Source organism: Mus pahari, chromosome 8 (genome assembly GCF_900095145.1).
Source record: "Mus pahari chromosome 8, PAHARI_EIJ_v1.1, whole genome shotgun sequence".
In the NCBI taxonomy this organism is placed as follows: Eukaryota; Metazoa; Chordata; class Mammalia; order Rodentia; family Muridae; genus Mus; species Mus pahari.
Window position 1 is genome coordinate 70,021,086 of NC_034597.1, and position 20,571 is coordinate 70,041,656.

General features: G+C 43.2%; 1 protein-coding gene across 2 annotated transcripts in view; it reads right to left on the minus strand.

Annotated features, from left to right (window-relative positions):
* Positions 1-1,737: 1,737 nt before the first annotated feature.
* The window catches only part of Cnmd (chondromodulin), a 24,862-nt gene continuing 6,028 nt past the window's right edge, over positions 1,738-20,571 (minus strand). Inside the window, exons 4-7 of one of the 2 annotated variants that reach the window (XM_021203617.2) lie at positions 14,653-14,763; positions 10,159-10,312; positions 6,063-6,229; positions 1,738-2,151 (exon numbers count right to left, since the gene is read on the minus strand). In XM_021203617.2, the coding sequence (XP_021059276.1) occupies positions 1,939-2,151; positions 6,063-6,229; positions 10,159-10,312; positions 14,653-14,763 (645 nt within the window). In that variant the 3' untranslated portion in view covers positions 1,738-1,938. Of the gene's footprint in view, positions 2,155-6,062; positions 6,230-10,158; positions 10,313-14,652; positions 14,764-20,571 lie in introns of both variants that reach the window. The other variant, XM_021203616.2, reaches the window with a different exon arrangement.

Here is a 20,571-nt window from a genome sequence, read left to right on the forward strand (position 1 = left end):
TGTGCACCACCACTCCCAGTTGACTCATTTGACATTTTCAGTAATGACTTACTTCAGCATAGTTTAGGTATATTATTTCCAACCCCATTAGTAACGTTTATCTTTCTGGTGGTAACATGCATACCATGATGGTTGCCCGTATTTTTATGTAAAAACAACTAAGATTGAAAAAAAGTCCAATGACATACATAAATGTCTTGGAAAGTAGTGTAAACTATTTACTAAGCTTAGATTATACACGCACAAATCTATATTTATATATACTTATGTATTTATCCTCTCACATTAAATATCTAAAAACTGAATTAAGTACTTTTGAATATAAGCAGTATAAATAGAGCCTGTGGTGATTCTTCCATTTAAAACTAACTTGTTTTGAAAAAATTGATTCTAATAATAGAGTTTTTTTCAAAATGAAATACACTTACATATTCATGTAGGATATGAGCATGCATATATATGTGTATACACACACACACACACACACACACACAAATACCATTTAAGAGGACTTCAGCTTTCCTTCATAACCAAAACACTCCATGCATGTAAAATGTTTTCTGCTAAGGTTGGCCATTGCTCATATTTGTGTCTTCATGTTTATGATGTACTGTCAAGACTAGCAACGCATGTAGGCTTTTGTCCATTCCTCCCTACCCCCAATAAATCAGTTAACTTTATGAGTGTGGCCATTTCTATGAAGTACACATTTTTGAACTGATCAATATAGCCAGCTTATACAGAAACAAACCACTCAACGCATCTGTGTTTTCTAAAATGGAGACTGTATTTCACTGTAATAAAATCTGATGTAAAATAAATGGTTGAGTGGATTGAATAATTGTAGTGTTTCTCTCTTCAATGTTAGAATTATTTGAGGTGGTAGAACAAATGTAGGGATCAGAGGTCCACGCGTTTTCAGACTGGCTGCAATGAATGTTGGTGTATGTCAGTGATGTAAGTTATGTGACCACACTGATGCATAATCGAACCCTAGCTGTACTTTTATGCCCACTGACCTACCACATCTAAGACTGAATTAGCTCATGTCATACTAGGGCCTTGAAAACCAGCCTCCAAAGTTCTACAAGTAGTGGTTTATAGCACTGATGAGAAACAAGTGTCTATTAAGGCATCATTAATACAAGCATATGTCCGTACACAACGATACGGTTCGGTCAAAATTCAATATAGCAAAAATCAACTCTTATTTGCAGTTTGAAACTGGCCTGCTTAGAGACAATAGAGGATTAGTACAAAGTCATGGGAATCTTTTGCTTTTCCTGTCTTTTCTTCCTTAAATAAGTTCTTGCTGGGATCAAAGACATGGCCCAGCTTGCAAGGTGACTCTCCCTTGTGAGCTATAGGTCATAATTCCATGAGGTACCATACTGAAGGCTGCAATGAATTTCATTCTATGCCCCTCCCCCCTTTTGTTTGAGGTTTCTTTTTTCCCTCCCTCCCTCCCTCCCTCCCTCCCTCCCTCCCTCTCTCCCTTCCTTTTCTTGGGAACTTTGGGCACATTTGCAAGACCGCAAGTTAACAGTGAAGAACAGTGAAGTTGAGAACATTTGAATTCTATATAAACAATAGAACCACTGGGATGATTTCAATCATGATTTGATTAAAAGGAATTCAAGTATATGACAGATCTGGGACAAATTGTAAATAACTTTTCATATTTATTTCAAAAGTAGCTTTTAAAGACTTGCAGTAGACTTTATTGGTAAAGCAAGTAGTAAAAGGATAATAATTGTAGACTTAAACTACCCTTTCAGAACATTTGCACACAGTGGTGCACAACAGCGTTTAGGATAACATTATTCAGGTTGAATATAAAATACTTTGTGGTCCCTTGGCATGTACATGCTCTATGTTTCTTTGGTTCTCAACTCTCATGTCGATTCTTGCTTGGCAGTCCTGATAGATGAACGGGATTTACACCATGCCCAAGATGCGGGCCACCCACCAGCTGCATGGCATGACAACTCTGCAGGCTGAGCGGCATCCTTGGTAATTGTAAGGCCATGGATAGTAGCCTCCCAGTGGTTCACAGATCTTCTGGCAGTGGGTGTAGCTCCGCCTGCATTCTATACAGCAGATTCCTTCGTGATCCAGTCTAGGGTCAAATGTCATGCTTTCTCCTTCCTGCTGCTGTGGTATGAAAGACAGTTATTAGCTTCCCTCTGCCGAGGGTATAGCATGCCTGTTATTTCAAAATACGATTCTGAGTTCACTGCTTCAAGAAATCCGCACAGTCAGTTACAAGTTTCAAACTTGTAACCTGCCACCACTCAGAATCCCTCTGACATTAAGGAACCTTTGCCTACTTAACCTGTCACCATCAGAAAGTTGTGTGGTGTTTTAATGACACCCTCCAGTCCCTCTGTGCCTGTAAGGAGCCACGGTTATCACTCAGTAGTGATACACTTTGTTTTCAATAACATTAAAAAGGAAGCTTTAGGATCAGAAGGGGCATTCTAATGGCTACTTATAAGTTTAAGGTGGTGGACACTGGCATCTTCCTTCCTTTAGACTCAATGATCAGAGCACTGCTGAGTCATTTGCTGTCCCCTGCCTGTATATCAGCAACAGAGCATGGGGAAGAAGAGTCGTGGGTGTCCCCAAACCCGATTGTATCGATGAGGGGAGACTCTACTGTTGTTGCTAGACAGATCACAGTACTGCCCTCTGCTTCATTTTTATATCTCGTTTATCCTTTCAATGACCTGTAGGTCAGGTCTCTGCATGCTTTTAAATGTGCATTACATGTACTGGCAAGACGCCCTTGTTTTGATTTACTTGGGAGCTTTGGTGGGGTGGGTGGTACAGGGTCTCACACTAGCCCAGGTTAGTCTTAAAGTCAGTATGTAGCACAGGTTGGCCTTGATCTTGGAGCAGTCCTTGCTTCAATTTCTTGAATGTTGGGACTATAGTTATGAGCACCATACTCAGTAAAATCCCTAGTTTTAAATTCTCTAACCTCAAGACCTGTCCTGGAGGTATCAGGCTCTGCCCTGTGAGTTGGTTTATTTGTTTTGTTGTTGTTGTTGTTGTTGTTGTTTTTAAAGTCTACTCAATTTGAGGAAAGTCAAAATTTTCTTGAAAGTGGGAAAACCTTTATGGAGCTACTGGCTTATTTTGACAGCTGTTAACTTGTCAAGTTTACTTGTTTCTCTGAAATACTGTAAAGAGGGTACAAATGTAAGGAAGACTGAAGATATGACATTCCAGTCATCAGTAGGAAAAGTACTTCTAAAAGGACTGAGTGGTTAATACCTACCTACACCGTCATCTGCTGCCACCTGCACCTCCGCCTGTACTACTACACGTGCTGCCACCTGCACTGCCACCTGCACCTCCGCCTGCACCGTCACCCGTACTGCCACCTGCATCACCACCTGCACCTCCACCTGCACCGTCACCCGCACTGCCACCTGCATCACCACCTGCACCTCCACCTGCACCGTCACCTGCACTGCCACCTGCACTGCTGCTGTCAAACCCAACGGAATCCCCAATCCTAATGCTGTCTGAATCATCTGTTCAATACCATCTTCAGAATACCTGCCTCATTCCCTCAGACCGTTCTTCAATTCTTCAGACTACTTTCCCCTTTTCTCTTGAAATAGACTCATTTAGAACAATAAACAGACAGCCCCTGATTAATTGCAGACTTCTCTGGGGTGGAGGGTGTGTAATTGTTAGTGGAGGTGTTTTCCTCATAGGGAGGCTCATTAGGATTAACAAAATTGGGAAGACATCTCAAGCTGTTGCTGGAGGGTTTCTCCTTAGAGGAGCATGTGAAGGACGGATCTTGAGGAAAATGCTTAAAGTTATTTTTGCTTAAAATTCAGCATATGATAAAGGGAAAGTTGACATACTTGGGGGTTTTCGGGGGATGTGATTTCTCAAATATGTAACCAGGGCAGACAAGTCACACCCTGCCCTTCTGTGAAGTGCCTGATAGCTTCAGACCTTGAACAAATTCATCTAGCCTGGCTACCTGGGGAATAAACTATATTAAATTTTGTTTGCCTATTCAGATTATACTTCTTGTTATTCTTTGAGCTTAGGGAATAAAGTGCTATGGTGTTCTGAATTTTCTGATAAGCCTTGGGTTATTTGGAGAATACCTTTTGCTCTAAATCCTTCTAAAATACATTAGTCTAAAATGATAAACCAGAAAATACGTTTGTAATATGTGAAGCAGTGTAGGACTACTGGGGGTGGGGAGAGAACACAAAGGATTTAGTGCAGTGGTTCTCAACCCTGCTAATGCTGCAACCCTTTAATACAGTTCCTAATGTTATGGTGACACCCTCCCCCAACTGTAAAATTATTTTTGTTGCTAGTTCATAACTGAATTTTGCTACTGTTATGAGTCGTAATATAAATGGGCTTAGGTGACCCCTGTGAAAACATCATTCAACCCCCAAAGGGATTTTGAGCCACAGGTTGAGAACCACTTATGTAGTGTGAAAAGACAGTCAGCCTTACACATAATTTGAGATAGGCATGATAAAAAAGGCAGAAGATATAATTCATGCACCCAGGAGAGTGGCAAAGGTGATCAGTTTTAACAGGCTCAGAGTGGAGTCAGTTGCAGGGTGTGTAGTTAGCAAACAGGAGGCTTGTGTTTAGTAGCCCCTGCCTTGCCATACCGTAAGTCCAGGAAAGTCTGATAGGAAATAGGGCCTTGCATCACCTTTCACAGACACATAGATATGTCTCTTGGAAAACAATTTGGTAACCTCCAGTAAGATCTACGACTCCTGTCTACTTAGATGTAGTGTTGTGCTTTGGTATTTATGCCAAAGACATACTCACAGTGTGTGTAGTGTCTGTGTACTACACCCCATTTAGAGGTGTAGCAATATAAGCAATTTATATATACCATTTAGAGGTGTACCACAACAGCATAGGCAGTGTCCAATCAGAGGGAGAGACTGTATGCCCACCAAAGCCAAGTTAGTTATGTTAGCATGCTGCTAGCTGACGAGAAGCCGCTGACTGTATGTGGTACAGTATGAGAGAGACAGAACGCTTCCCAAATACTCTATTCTAATTGGAAAACAGAATGGAATTTTTGTGCTGAAAAGGTATGTTTTTCTCTCTGTATATTCCTGCAAAGAAATGGTGCAAATAGTCATTAATAAGCTGTTATAGAGCCGGGCAGTGGTGGCGTACGCCTTTAATCCCAGTAGTTGGGAGGCAGAGGCAGGCAGATTTCTGAGTTCGAAGTCAGCCTGGTCTACAGATTAAGTTCCAGGACAGCCAGGGCTACACAGAGAAACCCTGTCTGGAAAAAACAAAAACAAAACAACAACAACAACAACAACAACTGTTACAGAGACAATGTCTAAGGTATAAGGTTTTGGACGCTCAACTTCACTGTACATTTTTATTGTATTTTTTAAAACTGCGCTTATGCTTTATTTTAAAAAACAGCTACAGATTCATATTCTGGTTTTTTTCTCTTCAAAGCATAGTAATGGTAAAGTATAAATATTTCTTAGATTTGAGGGTTTTAATACCTTAGTGCCCTTCTGACAGACCTCAGTTTTCAGCACTTCAGCTTAGTGTGTGAGAAGCTGTCCTGTCTGGGCTGAGAGCCCTGAGGGCCAAAGTTGCAGTTGACTATCTGGGCACAGGGCCTGAGAACGGTCAGGAAATCCACAAATGTGTGCCGGATGGATGACCAGAGTGGATATAAGCAGGGAAAGAGAATACTTTGATTCTGTGTGTTGCCTTGAGGGCAAACTCTTGGGAACATTTTTAAATGGTCAGATTCCTGATATCATTTATTTTCATGGATTTTCCCCCTCTGACCAAAACAAAACAAACAAAAACAAAAAACAAACAAAACAAAACAAAACAAAATACAACCCTCCAACCATCTCCCCTACTCCCCTCACCAATGACAAGGGAAACAACTTTGAATTTGCACCAAATACATGAAGATGCAGTCAATGCTTGTATGAAACCTCACTTAGAAATGCCCTTTCATCACCACATGTAATGCATTTGTCTGGGTATGTCATGAAAATACCAGTACGCACGTGGTAAGGGTTGTCAGGGTTGAAAGGTTCTGCATCGTCCTGAACGTTGGGTCTGGTTCCGTTGCTCCGTCTTCCAGGGCCTGCGTTACCTCGAGGTTCGCTGTGTGGTCTTCTTGTGGTAGACAGAGCACTGTTCCTCACTACTTCTCTTCTCTCTCTTTGGATTTCTGCGAAATTCACTGTAAATTAATTCCTTTACATGACAATTAAGGCAATTAGATCTGCATTTTAGAGTGAGGATTGCAGGTACAAGCCACGTCCTGGCTTCCCATTCAATTTCATGATACTGAAAGTTACAGAATAGGGACACTGGAAGTTGGTTGACAAACTTCTGTTCTCAAGCCCCGCCTCCCCTCCTTTTTTCCTCACTTCACTATAGGAATTGAGTAAATAAAATAGTAGTCATTGTCCCTGCCTTCTTTGCAGTGAGGAGGAGCCTGGCAAGCTATTTCTAAATCTGAAACGTAGATTAGCGCCCTGTGTGGGAAAGTCTAATTTACTTTCTTGATAGAAGAAAACAGACAGAAAGTTGTTTCTGTGAGTTTTTCCTGGATGTAAATGTGCCATCTGGAATTTGGAACTGATAAGTAAACACAAGGATGATGAGTCAGCATGCTACAGAGAGCAGAGTGGTCAGCGAAAAGGAGACTGAGGTGTAGGGCGTGGTCACAGTGCCAGAACCCTCACGTCTGTTGACTTTGGGTTATATATACAATGCAGCTTATATGTTGAAAACACAGTTGATTAGGTATGCTGTAACCTGCAGCCTTATGTACTCTTAACTAGATATATACATACATATACATATACTTAGAAATGTATGGGTGGGAGTATATATATGTGTGTGTGTGTGTGTGTGCCATATATAAATAATATAAGTAATTATATAGATATAAAGCTACATTTTCTTTTTTTTTTTAAGATGTATTTATTTATTATATGTAAGTACACTGTAGTTGTCTTCAGACACTCCAGAAGAGGGCATCAGATCTTGTTATGGATGGTTGTGAGCCACCATGTGGTTGCTGGGATTTGAACTCCGGACCTTCGGAAGAGCAGTCGGGTGCTCTTACCCACTGAGCCATCTCACCAGCCCAAAGCTACATTTTCATATGAGCTATCGTCTTGGTTAATTCTTAAAAAACAAACACTATGAGATAGAAAAATCAGACCTTTTTATGCATAAGGGCATCAAGGTATAGACTAAGTGGCTGGCCAAGGCCACACACTGAGTGACAGCAAGGTCTAGATAGGAACCTGGCTTCCAACCCAGTGCTCCGGTTAAGCATCCCAGCATGAATCCTGCAATGCAGCTGACAGGCGAGAAGAGATGGAAGGTACAGCATAGCATTTGCTGTAGAGTCTCCCTGGGCCTTAGTTTCTTTGTCTAAAATGGAGATAGCAGTATCCCATTCATAGGCTAATGATAGGACTAATTAAAACCACACCTAAGGGTCTTGGCATATAATAAGCGTACAAAGGTTAGGTACCATTCTTATAATTTGTTATTTTTGAGAACTAAGATGTGCTTTGAAGCTGGGTAGCTTCCAAAAATAGTATTGTTAGAGAAGCACCAAGAAGACCTGAATTCCGCTCAGACCCCCTCAGTTAGTTGAAGGACCTCACACAAATTAGTCTCTTTGTCTTGGTATCTTTCTCTGGATCTTGGGAATATGAATTCTATCAACAGTTACTGGTAAAGAGTAAACGAAGGCTGTGTGTTGCTCCAGGACATCGGCTGTCCACTTCTGGTCTGCATCCACCTACCGTCCACCTTTGATTATCTGGCTGTGTGATACTGCTGATCTGTCGTCGCCAGCAGCCAATGTGCAGGCTGCAAGACCTTTACTAGAACCAGACAGGGACTGGGCATCATAGAGGAGAGATTTCATTTCCTTGTTTTATCCTAAAATACAGGTGCACTTAATGACAGATTGGGGAAAACTAATTTTACTGCCTGTGATATTCCTATGCATATACCAACATTTACCTAGTCCTCAGCTAATCGGAGGGATTTATAGAGTCTCCATTGTGGTGTATGTTTTGGGGAGGGGGAGTGCTGAGTATCAAACCAGGCAAGCACTCGATCACTGAGCGATATCTCCAGCCCTCACCTCCAGTAATTCTTGCATAGATACTGTATTGACTGAGTGTGTAATGATGTCATGTGTTTATGCTAAAAGGGTGAAGGGACTGTCTTAGACATAGGGAATAAGCTAGCTTCCATCATTCATCTTGGTACTGCCGTTTGTCAGTCTCTGTCCCCACTCCCTGTCCCCTGGAATGTATTTGTATAGTATCTCCTATTATTAATATTCTGTCTGTCTATTTTATGTGTGTCTAGGTCACTGGCTAGTTAACCTTAGGTGTTGTTCCTTAGGAGCCATCTATCTTGGTTTTCTTTTTATATTCATCTCTTACTAGGACTTGGGGCTCACCACTTAGCCTGCTGGCCGACCACTGATCCTTACCCACTGAGCTGTCTTCCCGGCCCTGCAACGGGAAACTCTGGGGCTGCAGATTGTTTTCTGTGGCGTTCCCTTTGTGTCTCTCACCTAGAACAAGTTACACGGCACAGGATAGACCTTCATAAACGTCATTTTGTAAGTGACACTTTGTCGATGAGTGAGGGAATGAACTCCAGGGACTTCTGAGGTTTGTCTTGAGATCAGTGGTAGCATAGGGGATTCTAGTCTGTTAATGGGAAGGACAATGGCTCTGCATGATAGACAGCAAATGGTCTCACCTAGATAACAGCAGTGGGGACTGTGAAGCGGGGTGCAGCCATGAGATGGAGGTACAAGGACAGGAGCTACACGCAGTGAGTACATTTCAAGGCCTTGCTTTTCCTTCCCAACCGTCTGCCAGCTGGGGCATGACTTGGTGTGGGCTGAGAGCACCATCTTCTCCAAGCTTTGGAGCAAGATGAGATTTGGGGAATAGTAAATATCAGTTGGTCATGGTAGAATCAGAACCCTGTACTTTCTATGCCCGGTAGGCTATAGTGTCTTGATGGTGGTAAAGCAAGCATACCAGTGGGCAGGGTATCATATAGCAAAGACTCACTGTGTAGCTGAGGCTAGCCTTCAGCTGATCCCCCTGCCTCAGCCTTCCTAGTAGCTGCTGGCTAGCAGGCCTAGCTCATTTTAGCGAGTTTTTATTGTACAGTTCAGGGCATTACACACATTCACCAGTATTGCTGTATAACCAACACGACCATCCGTCCATAGAACTGCTTCTGTTTTTTCGGGTAAACTGTTCTTTCTATTCTAAACAGTATCCTGACAAGCCAGCGGGCTTAATGCCCACATTTTGTCCATTCCCTCATTTCTGTCACTATTCAATAAAACCTTTTTGAAAACAGCCTATCTCACATGTGCAAGGAGAGAGAACTCCCTCTTTCCCTGAGCCACAGCTACAAAGTCAGCCTTGGGGAGACCAGTGTGTTGACCACAGTAGAAATGAAGTGGGAGGCCCTGTGGGGATGAGAGAGGGTGAGGCCTGCTGAGATCACCTGGCCTTTGTCAACCAGAAATGGCTCAGAGGTGACACCAAGGGGGCCATGCACTCATTTTCCCTGGGTTCGGAAGCCGATGCTGTAGCCTTGAACATGAGGAATCTTAGCCTATACCCACAGCAGCTTTTGGCTGTCCCATAATTCTGGGTTCGAATATAATAAAGCATCGGCAGCATGACAGCTTCTTAGTCCCCCGATGCTGTGCTTTGAGAATAAAGAAATGTAAAATTGGAAGGTGCGAACAACCGAGATTGAGGGGCAGTACAGGAAGAAGCAGGGGTGTCATAAATAAACACTGCAGCTAGTAGTGCTCTGTCTTCCAGCCCTGCCTCCTGTTAACCCTGCTGTGCCTTCCCTTCCACGCTGCAGGTGCACCCCCATCCCACCCCACCCCCACCTCATCACTTTCCTTCTCTTGTATCTCTCATGCTAATTAGCAAGACTCAGTCACAACCCAGACACACAACCCAGGCTCCCTGAGTGGTCCCACCACGCTCAGGCCGGCCGGTGGAGGGGGCTCCCAAGAGCCAGAAAGACAGGGAGAATTCCAAGCCTTGTTAGCAAAATTTAACACTTTACCTTTTGGATACATGGGCTTAAGCCAGAAAATGGGCAGGTCGCCACAGAGTTCAAGGATTTTAGAACTCAAGAAGCTGTTGTCCTTCACAGGCTGGTCCACGGCCACCCAAATCAGCGAGTTCTCGTCATAGTTAGCTGGCATGATCTTGCCTTCCTGTAAAGGTGAAGTGCATGTGAGCAGGGGAGGGCGGTGCATGCTGCTTGTTGAATGGGGCTACCGAAGGATTCTCTTGCTTTGTGAGTGCGCACACAGTCAGGCTCTGGTCTTTAGTCTCCTCAGGACCCAAGCACAGCTCCCAACACCCTGCTTCTAGACAGCTGCAATGTGTGAACCAAAGTGTTTAGAGTGGAAGTGAAAATTACTTGATACCAACTTCGAGATTTAGGTTAATCTGATGTTTTCGATCAAAGATGTGTTTGAGGGAAAGCAATTGAACCGACCCGGAAATCCTATAAAGGACAGAGGAACCCTTCATTTGAAGTGAAAAATCTTTTGGGGGTTTTTGTTCTGCAGCTTCCAAACAACAATAGAAAAAGCAAGTGATTGGTTCTTTAATGTCTCCAGTTCAAAGTGTTATTTAACATAAACCATTTCTCCCGTTCCTAGCTGTAACGAAACTTATCTCAGATGTTCCTCACATCAGGCACACCACTGAGATTTCAAAGCTAAGCCCCGGATTCCCTTCTACAGAAAGATGCTGAGGATGGTTTGTTAACCCAGGAGACAAATTTATTTTTTGTCAAGTTGTTCCTTTCATGTATTTATTACTTTGCAGTAGGTTGGAGAAATTAAAATGGTTTTTTTTTTTTCCCTCACTACAGGTAAAAGCAGCACTTCATTTGTGTTTTCTCCCTCAGGCATTTGGTTGCATTAAACAGCTTCAAGTTATTGGAGGAAGGTCACACCCAGGTAATCCAGTTATTTACCTTAAGTCAAATGGCTCCATCCAGGAAATGACTGCTCTTTGAACACAGTAGCCTTTTAAAATTATACAAAACTGTTGAAAAATTTATGAGAGCAAGTGGCTCATAAATCTGCCCCACCATAGCCTGAGGGGTGCAGACAGGAGGGGATGCTCAGGATGACACACAGAGATGCGTCCTGTGAGCCAGGGATGTTGTCAGTCTGGGAGCACGAAGGCTATGAACATGGCAGATTTACCCAACTGTACTTTCTGCATTGATTTTTTATCTATGAGTGGATCTATCGTGCATGCCATAAACAACAGAAGCATGAGACGGTCTGCTCTGACCTAAGAATCAAGTGCAAAGATTAAAATACAAAAGTATTTACCATACTTGAATCACTATTTTCAAGTATTATTATCTGAAATTGAGGGTATCTGAAATACTTGACTAAAAGAACTCTCAAAAGTAGAGTCATAGGTAGGCATTGTGACTTGTGCTTTAATCTTAGCACATGGGAGGCAGAGCCAGAGACAAGCAGATCTTTGTGCGTTAAAGGCCATTCTGATACACACACACACACACACACACACACACACACACACACACACACACGAGTTCCATGATGATGTGTTTATAAAAAGATAGAGGGGAGATATGTCCTATGGAGGTGTGGGGAGGTGTGGAGAAAAGGGGTGTCTCAGCGGGCCCATGCCAAGGCATCCCTTCCCCCTGATGGACCAGCCACATGGAGGTATAGTATAGAATTTTATAATAGCCTAATTTCATCTCTGCAAAGATTATCACAAACTCAAGGACACAAAATTCACCAAACTGTTACTTCAAGATTATAGAGTTATAATATTCTTCTATTCTTCTTTATACTTCATGGGTTTTTTTTGTTTTTGTTTTTTTTTTAAAGACAGGGTTTCTCTGTGTAGTTCTAGCTGTACTGGAGTTAGCTCTATAGATTAGGTTGGCCCCAAACTTAGAGACTGGCTTGCCTCTGCCTCCCAAGTCTGGAATTAAAAGCATGTGCCACCACTGCCTGGCTTACCAAATTTTTTATAGTAAATTTCAGGAGAAAATAATTAGAGCCAATGAGATGGCTCAGTGGGTAAGACTCACACACACACACACACACACAGAGAGAGAGAGAGAGAGAGAGAGAGAGAGAGAGAGAGAGAGAGAGAGACAGAGAGAGAGACAGAGAGACAGAGAGACAGAGAGACAGAGACAGAGAGACAGAGACAGAGACAGAGACACACAGAGAGAGACAGAGAGGGGGGACAGAGACAGACAGAGACAGAGAGAAGAGACAGAGAGAGATACAAAGACAGAGAGAGGTGTAAAACTCTAAAGCTGTGTTGAGAGCGGGGTAATCTAGAGTCCCCAGGAAATGGACTGAGTTCATAAACAATGTATCAACAGCAGAGTTTCAGGGAACTGTTGTGCAAGGAAGAGAAGTGAAGGGGCTACAGCAAAGGAGCTTCCCACCCAGTTTTTAGGATTCCCTCTGTGAGTTCATACTGAGCACAGCTTACAGGGACATGGGACATGGGAACATTAAGGGAGGGGGGGGGTCTGGAGGCCACCTTACAGAAAGAACACAGGGTAACTGGGTGTCGATGAGAAGTAGTAGGACTTCCCAGCCCACTTTCAAAGCCTCCAGGTTTGTTTATAGCTTGTATTTTGTTCAGCTTTGAGGTGTCACCTGCTGTTGCTCTCCTGGGAACAAACAATTAGGTTTGTTTCTAGGCACCTTTTCCCTCCTTGGCCCTGAGGGACCTGCGGCTCCTTTCACTTCCCTCTCAGGGATACTCAGGGCTCAGGGATGGTCATAATAAAATTAGCAATTATGAGCAGCCATCTTCCCATTCACCTTCTAGCGGGTTCTAAGACCATGGGGGCGCAGTGTGTACGCAGCAGTTGAAAGCTGACAGAACTGAGTGAGGTTCAAGGAGTTACAGCCACATTCACATTCTGCAGGTGGCAGAGCTGGCTTTTGGATCTGCATTTTTATGGCTCCCAAGTCTGTCTTCCCCCTACCACAGCTCAGATGAGAGACAGTCATGGGTGTGACTACTTTGCAAGCCCTAAGTGATAAGATGATTCAATGTGTCTCTAGGACTCTATGCAATCCTAAAGTACAGTTTTTTAAAGATCGGGTTTCGGGCCAGTATACAGCCTCTATACAGCCTATGAAGTGATTACCTAACATGCGTGAGGCCTTAAGTTCAATTGCCAGCAAAGTAAAACCAACAACATGCCAGGCTTACAGGCAAAGTACTAGTAGCAAATGGAAGAATTATGTTTTTAATGTGTAGAGTTTGAGGTCAGCCTGACTGTGTAGTGAGTTCTACTCTAGCCTAAGCTTTCAAGGCTGACTTTGACCCTATGTGACTAGGGAGACCCTATGATTTAAAAAAAAAAAAATGGGACTATATCTTAGTGCTATAACTTAGGCGCTGCTGGCAAGGCAATTTGCTTTAAAAAATAAAATTTACGTTTTATATAATAGCTTTGTATAGCTTCATTTAAGCTGAGTTGAACCAAAGGGAAGAACTGTGGGAAGTACCTCAACGCAGGGTTGGATCAAACACCCGTGGGAAGAGTGTTCTAACCCACTTTCTGGGTGAGCAGCTATCCAGAGTATTTGGGAAGAATTCCCACATTTTGTGGGGTTGAGGCTAGGGGCCTTCTTGAAGTCCCTTTAGTGAAGATTTTACCTTGTGGACTTTTAATTTTATTTTATTTTATTTTATTTTGGACTTCTAATCACTAATCAGATAGCCATTTAACATTGGATAAATAAGGGCTCCCTGAGTACCAAATCCCTAGTGTTCTTAGACATTTTTATGTCTGTGTGTGTGTGTGTGTGTGTGTGTGTGTCTGTATGTCTGTGTCTCTGTGTGTGTCTGTATGTCTCTGTGTGTATGTGTGTAGCCACAGCACACAGGAGGAAGCTGGAGAACAACTTGAAAGATCTGGGTTGTTCTTTCTACTGTGTGGATGCTAGGGATCCTACATGAGATCCCACAAGAGCCAGAGTTAATCTGTAAACCCCACTTGCCCAAGCCACATGTTTTTTGCTCCCCTAAACAAGTATTTTTTTGCACCGGATGTGCTTGATTGGATATAGACAGGAGGTATGAAAGGCAGGAAATACATGGGGGATGTATGCTTGCCCCTGATTGGACCTGACAGGAAGTACAGTGAACTGTGGGTTTTGCCGTTTTAAACCTCTGTAAAACATGGACCTGGCCAGAGGCCATCAACCTGGCCAGTATTTAATTAAAGCTTGCTTCAGATTTGCCTCAAACTTGTGCAACTGTTTTTTCTCTCTCAAATTTCAGGAGTAACACTTGGCAGTAAGAGACTTTCCTCACTGAGTTATCGCAGCTAATGCACTTTCAAACATGCTCCCCCAAACCTTTAAATATGCTGCACCATGCCAGAAAGATGGCCTAGAGCCAGCAGGCCAGATAAGCTCTTCTAGCAGAGAAGAAATAAAACTTAGGTTGTAGTCATGAACCTGCCAAGGAGAAAGGTCTCCAGTGTCCGCCCATCGTGTCTGTTGGTACCCACCAGTTCGGAGATGCTCTGCTTGGTCACAGTGCCCACCTCAGGGATGCGAGCCTTCACCTGTGCTTTGATGTAGCACTTCTCTCCACCAGCAAAACGGATCCCAGTGATGCCCTATGAGATAAAAGAGGTATTTGTCCATCCGCTTATTCACTCGGTCCGTCATGTGTACAGATAAACCTAAGATAAAGACCCAGCTACCATGGTTTTACCTTTAGTATTGTTTTCCAATAAGAAGGAAATATAAATTCAGGTAGAAATAAGGGTCACAGAGAAAAATACAACTGACGAAAAGGCAAGGAGTGGCAGGGAGGATAGAGACCACACCCAGGAGGAGTGGCGATGGGGGTCACACCTGAGCCATGTGGCTCTTGCTGGCTACTCCACCTGTGTATGGAGCTCAGGAAGTGTCCCTCTATCCCTGCAGCTCTTTCTTTTTTATTTTATTTTATTTTATTTTATTTTATTTTTCAATTTTCAAAGTCATCTTTTCATTAACCACAAAAGTACTTAAAATTATGATTAACTGTATGCATATTTGAACTATATTTTAATTTTACACTTATTATTGTATACACATGTACCACAGCACGTGTGGAGGTCAGAAGGCAACTTAAAGGAATTGGCCCTTTTCACCTTTTCTAGGACTTGAACTCAAGTCATCAGGGCAGGCAGCAAGCTCCTTAATCCACCGAGCCATCTTGCCAGCCCTTGAAATACACTTCATTTTACTTGTAGGATCTAACTTTTTTAAGATGCAATAAATACAATTTTGTCAACAAGGAAAAAGCACTCCCACTGAATACACACACACAGCCTGGGAGTCTTGGCAGACGCTGTGGTCCCACTTAGATTGGAGACTGGAACTGGAACCAGGTAGATTCAGATGAACACGGGTATTCCAGCATGACTCACACTCTGCCCTCAATAAATAGATATTAAAACCACCCAGAAACGATTGCTTAAAACCCACAAAAGGGGTTGAAAGATGTAGGAGCTGAGGACTGCAAGTGTGCCCGTGGCCCCCTTTCTGAGCTCCAGGCTGGGGTGAGTTCTGACTTTTCCTAAGCTTCATCTTTCATTTGGCACTTGGTCCATGGTTCTCAGTTATAACCTTCTTGAGATCAGTATCTGAGGTGTGCATGTGTGTGGGCACGCCTGGGATCCTACAAAGCTTCTCTGAGGATGTTGGCCAAATTAATGAATTCCCTTCATTCTCAGCTTTCCCAAGTTACTGAGTCTGACGTAAACAGAAAAACTTTACACAGCATCAGAGCCTTACCAGAGGACTTGGTGCTTTGTTTTGTCCCCTCTGAGATATAAACAGTGTCTCCTCCTGGCTGGGGACCAGCCTTAAGGGACACATGGGCACAAAGCTCCTTCTGAGTTGACAGCTGGGCCCTGCTTTCACCTGAAGAGGATATGAGAGGGAACGACACCTTCCGTCCCAGGCGTGCTTACTAGACTCTGCTGATGTCGTTTCATGATGAATAGGTGATCTAAATATTCTAAAAGGTCGTAACATTTATGCCTAATAATACAGATTCCCCCACATGTCTGAACCTTGACGACCTCCTGTTGTGTTGAGATCAGTGTAGGACACAAGGCTGTACGGGTTAAGGTCTTGCAAAGGAGTTGGGAGAGGGAAGCACAAATCCATTGCCACGGGCTCAGGATGGAGAATGAAGTTAACCAAATGTCGTGCTGCAGGAGAGTCACAGGAATCCTCTTTATTCCTGCTCAGGACCTGAAACCTACAGAGGCTGACAAGTAACAGACTTAGACTAGGGGGGGGGAGGCTGAGTCTTCCTGCATGGCCCACTTTTTGCCTTGAGGCCTGCTTGTTCATCCAGCAGGCCTCTTGTTCATGCTTGAGAACCACTGGCATCTGCTGTGCTACTTCCCAAAGTTCTGCTGCTCCTTCCCTGCATGTAAATCTAGGACTTGTAGCTTAAGACCTGCAGGTTACAACCCCTGTCACCTTATTTCTCTCAACCCAGCTCCTAGACAGAGAAGAGGCATGGCCTGACTATAGAGGTCTGCTTTTGGAACCAAAGTCCCATGGAGAGATTTTTATGAACATTGTTGTTATAACCGGGCTTTGTAGCACTAGGGAGGCGGAGGCAGGAAGATTGAAAGTTTAAGGCCATCCTTGGCTATACAGTGAGTATGTAGGCCACTCTGAGGTACACGAGATCTTGTCAAAATAAACAAACAAAACCAACCTAGAAACAGAACCCAGCAGCTGGACTATCCCAAGAGATTCTTATTGCATTGATAGTGGGGCTTGATCTATGAGTATTCTTAAACTACCAGATGTCAGTGATGGACAGCTAGGATTGAGGCCCAGCAGTTTAGGATAAAGGGAACTTGGCAGAGTAGTTTTTAAATGACTATAATAGTCTTTCAGCCCAAGTTTCTCCTGTACCTGGGACTCATAAATATTTGTTCATATAAGAGTCACTGGGTCAAAACCCAAAGGGCTGGGTCCCAAGCCCAGGGGAAGGATTTCTGATTCAGTATGTCTTAAGTTTGTATTTTCATCAAGCCCTTGGAGGCTGTCCTGCTGGGACCTCGGGGATACAGATGGCTTGAGAACCAATGGCATCTGGTAAGCTACTTCCCAAAGTTCTGCTGCTCCTTCTCTGCATGAAAATCTTAAATCTTGTAGTTTAAAGATAAAGGGGGGGGGGGGAAATCACTGCTCCCTGTGTAATACGTTTTCTAGCCCCAAACACGCATGCTCTCTGAAACATGAGACATGTGGGGAGGAAAGCACGCATCATTCCAGAATGCTTGGAGAGAGCAGATTCTAACTGCAGATAACTACACTGAAAGTACACCAAGTACTGTTGGGTCTCACAGTCCTCACACTGCAGAGATGGCTGACACCCAGTGGAAGGGAAGTCACACCTCACCGTCCAGTCTAGCTGCAAAGCCACAAGTGACTGTATATGTATTAAGAGATGACACAGTTGGGGAAGTACAAGAAAGTCAAGCAAGTCTCCCCTGCTAGTAAACAAACGGGGCCTAGAAGCCCATGACAACGAGGACATTTGCTAACAAAGGCAACAAGTGAAGATTGAAAGAACAAACCAACAAAAAGCAAATAAAAAAAAACCCCTAACATTTGTTCATTAAAGGAGCCATATGATACCACCTTAGCTGTGCTTCCTAAGGGAGGACCTCAAGGAGGAAAGGGAGTCTTGTACCCAACAGGCATTTTAGAAACCTTTGGAAGAGTCTGATACAAAGATTGGGGTATTCTGTTTTTTGGGGGTCTCGTAGAGCCGTGGAATCTTGAAGAATCAACCATCCTGAGTCTTAGCAATTCAAGCTGCTTGGAGGTACTTGCCTGGCACAGGATACCATTTCCATTTACATAAAAGCATACAGTGACTACACATAGCTCACAGAACAGTCAATTTCCTATAAACCGCTACTTAGAAATTGAAGTCAATTAGTTTTGTTTAATTTTTGAGACAGAATCTTAGATTTGTCTCAAACTCACAACCCTATTCCCGCTTCCCAAGTTCCGGGTTGGCAGGCAGGCATAGTCACGCCCATCAGGGCCTCAGTACCAGTGCCTACTGTCTGAGAAAAACTCCTGTCAAAGAACACTTGTGACCACCTGCACTGCGGGTGTGGCGAGGCACTGACCTAGATGCACTTGGCTTTATTGATGTCTGCTCGTGCATCTGGCAGAGCATGCACATATGAAATCCACATTTCATAATAAATTACCCTCATTTTATTGTTCCTTTACATTACAGTTGAGGGTTATATTGATTTTTTTTAAATCAATAACCTACCCACTTTCAAGGTAGGTTCATGCTGTAGTTTTTTTCCCCCTCTAGCTTTTAAATCACAAATTTCAGATATCCACATATTAAAAGAATTGTTTTCTGAAAACCAGGATATCCAAATGTGCTCACCACTGCTGTCTGTTCTTGGTTTCTACTTCTGATCCTGAAATATGGTTTCAGATCTGAGGAGCTTGGCTTTCACCAACAGCATGGATGCTTGTCAGGGTATAATCTTCTAGAATACAAATCACGAGCTGTGAATCAACCCTTGCTTGCTTTTTTGTCTCAGGGCACAAAGTTTGGGGCACTTGTTTTTTGTTGTTGTTGTTGTTTTTGTTGTTGTTGTTTTTCAGAACTCCTCTCTCTTACGGTGTCTGTTCTCTGTTGGACTGTGTCAAAATACTGGGGTCCCAGGTATCAATTTACAGGTCAGAACCTTTCATGATCTAGCCCCCACCTGCATTTCCATCAATCTCCGTCCCTGTCCTTGACGTAGTTGACCGTGAATCCTTTTGTACTATTCTTTCTAGCCCTCCCTGTTAAAGTTCAAAGGATTTCTCAAAAGGGTTGGGACTGTAGCTGAGTGGAAGGGTGGTAGCTTAGCACAAGAAAGTCCCTTGGTTCAGTTCCCAGCACCACAAATCATTCCTCAGGACATTATTCAATTACTGCATCCTCACCTCTGCCAAGCCTGTGCAAAGCCTCTAATTGGCAGCGATGCCTTTGTGTGTATGTGGCGGGGCACACTTTGCCCATAGCTTATCATGGCACATTTCCGGGCTGACCTCAAGCCATTTCTGTGTGCATGTCTTTCTTCTAGACCGGACCAGAAGGTCCTTGAAGGATAAACATCAGTCATCTTCCATCCCTTGTGCTTAGCGCCATCCCGCCATACCGTGAGCCTCACTCAACACTTCCTGCATTTGACTGATGGTTTAAAATAGAGGCAAAAGTAATAGAAGATGACCACAGAGTCTGATTCATGTCTTTTCAAAAGGCCAGGCTTGTTTAAACCCATAGCAGGTACTATCCATCAAAAAAATGTTCCACTCACCAGTTCTGACTTAGAGAAATGTAGAAGCTATCAAAGAGAATTGATCAGCTTATGAAATATTTGTGGCCCTGTTCGTCTATGAGAACAAAACACAATCAATACCATTATTAGAAAGAAGCAAAGGATTATAAAACAGATATATAGGTTTGGGATTAAAATATTTTCAGACGATATTCTTGACACATCAACCTAAGGGCCTTTTGTAATTCATCCTCACAGCCCCCTTTGCATATTTTGACACTGTGGGCACATCACAGGTACTCAATTTTGTTTTGGATTGAATGATGTGTACAGAGGAGCCACATTTTATTCGTTTATATTGAGTAGTACAGAGAAAAAAAAATGTTTTGCCCTGTCCTGGGTTTTGCAGTAAAAGCATTTAATAGGTCCAGAGAAATTATCCTTGTGCACAGACCAGAACCATTTGCAATCTGATGGCCACGCAAAGTGCAGCTGGGCACACTTAGGGCTGCGGAGCCTGTCCCCAGGTCAGGGCCCTCTGTGAACACAGCCAGGCTTTCTTGGCATTGATAGACAGCATCTCAGATCACTAATACTAGCATCTGCTGGGAATTCAAAAGGACTTGTGACACATGGTTTGGGCCCCACGAGAGGGAGAGTGCTTTCATGTCAATGAAAAGCTTTTTTCGTTTTTCTCATAAAGCAGAGGAAGATGGGTTGATGAGATGTTTGTAGACCGATAAATGATCCAAAGAGACATTATTGTCAAGAGCCCTCCTTAGCTATGAAGCGGCACCTACGTCGTCTGCCGATTTAGCAGAAGAACCCAAACACAAATGCTTCTTCTGCATCACAAAACAGAAGAGACTAAGATTTTGTCAGCCAATAGGAAGTGTAGCCCAAGTGACACTTCTGTCAGCAGATGCACACTGAAGCATCAACCAAGAGCCCAGAGTCTCAAATTGCCTCTCAATTAAATTTTGCTCAAAACAAAAAGGGACTCAAATGTTTCTTTTGTATTAGGCCATGCCAGAAAACATGGCTTATGATAGGCACCTGTCCATGATTATTTTCTTTTTCTTTTTCTTTTTTTTTTTTTTT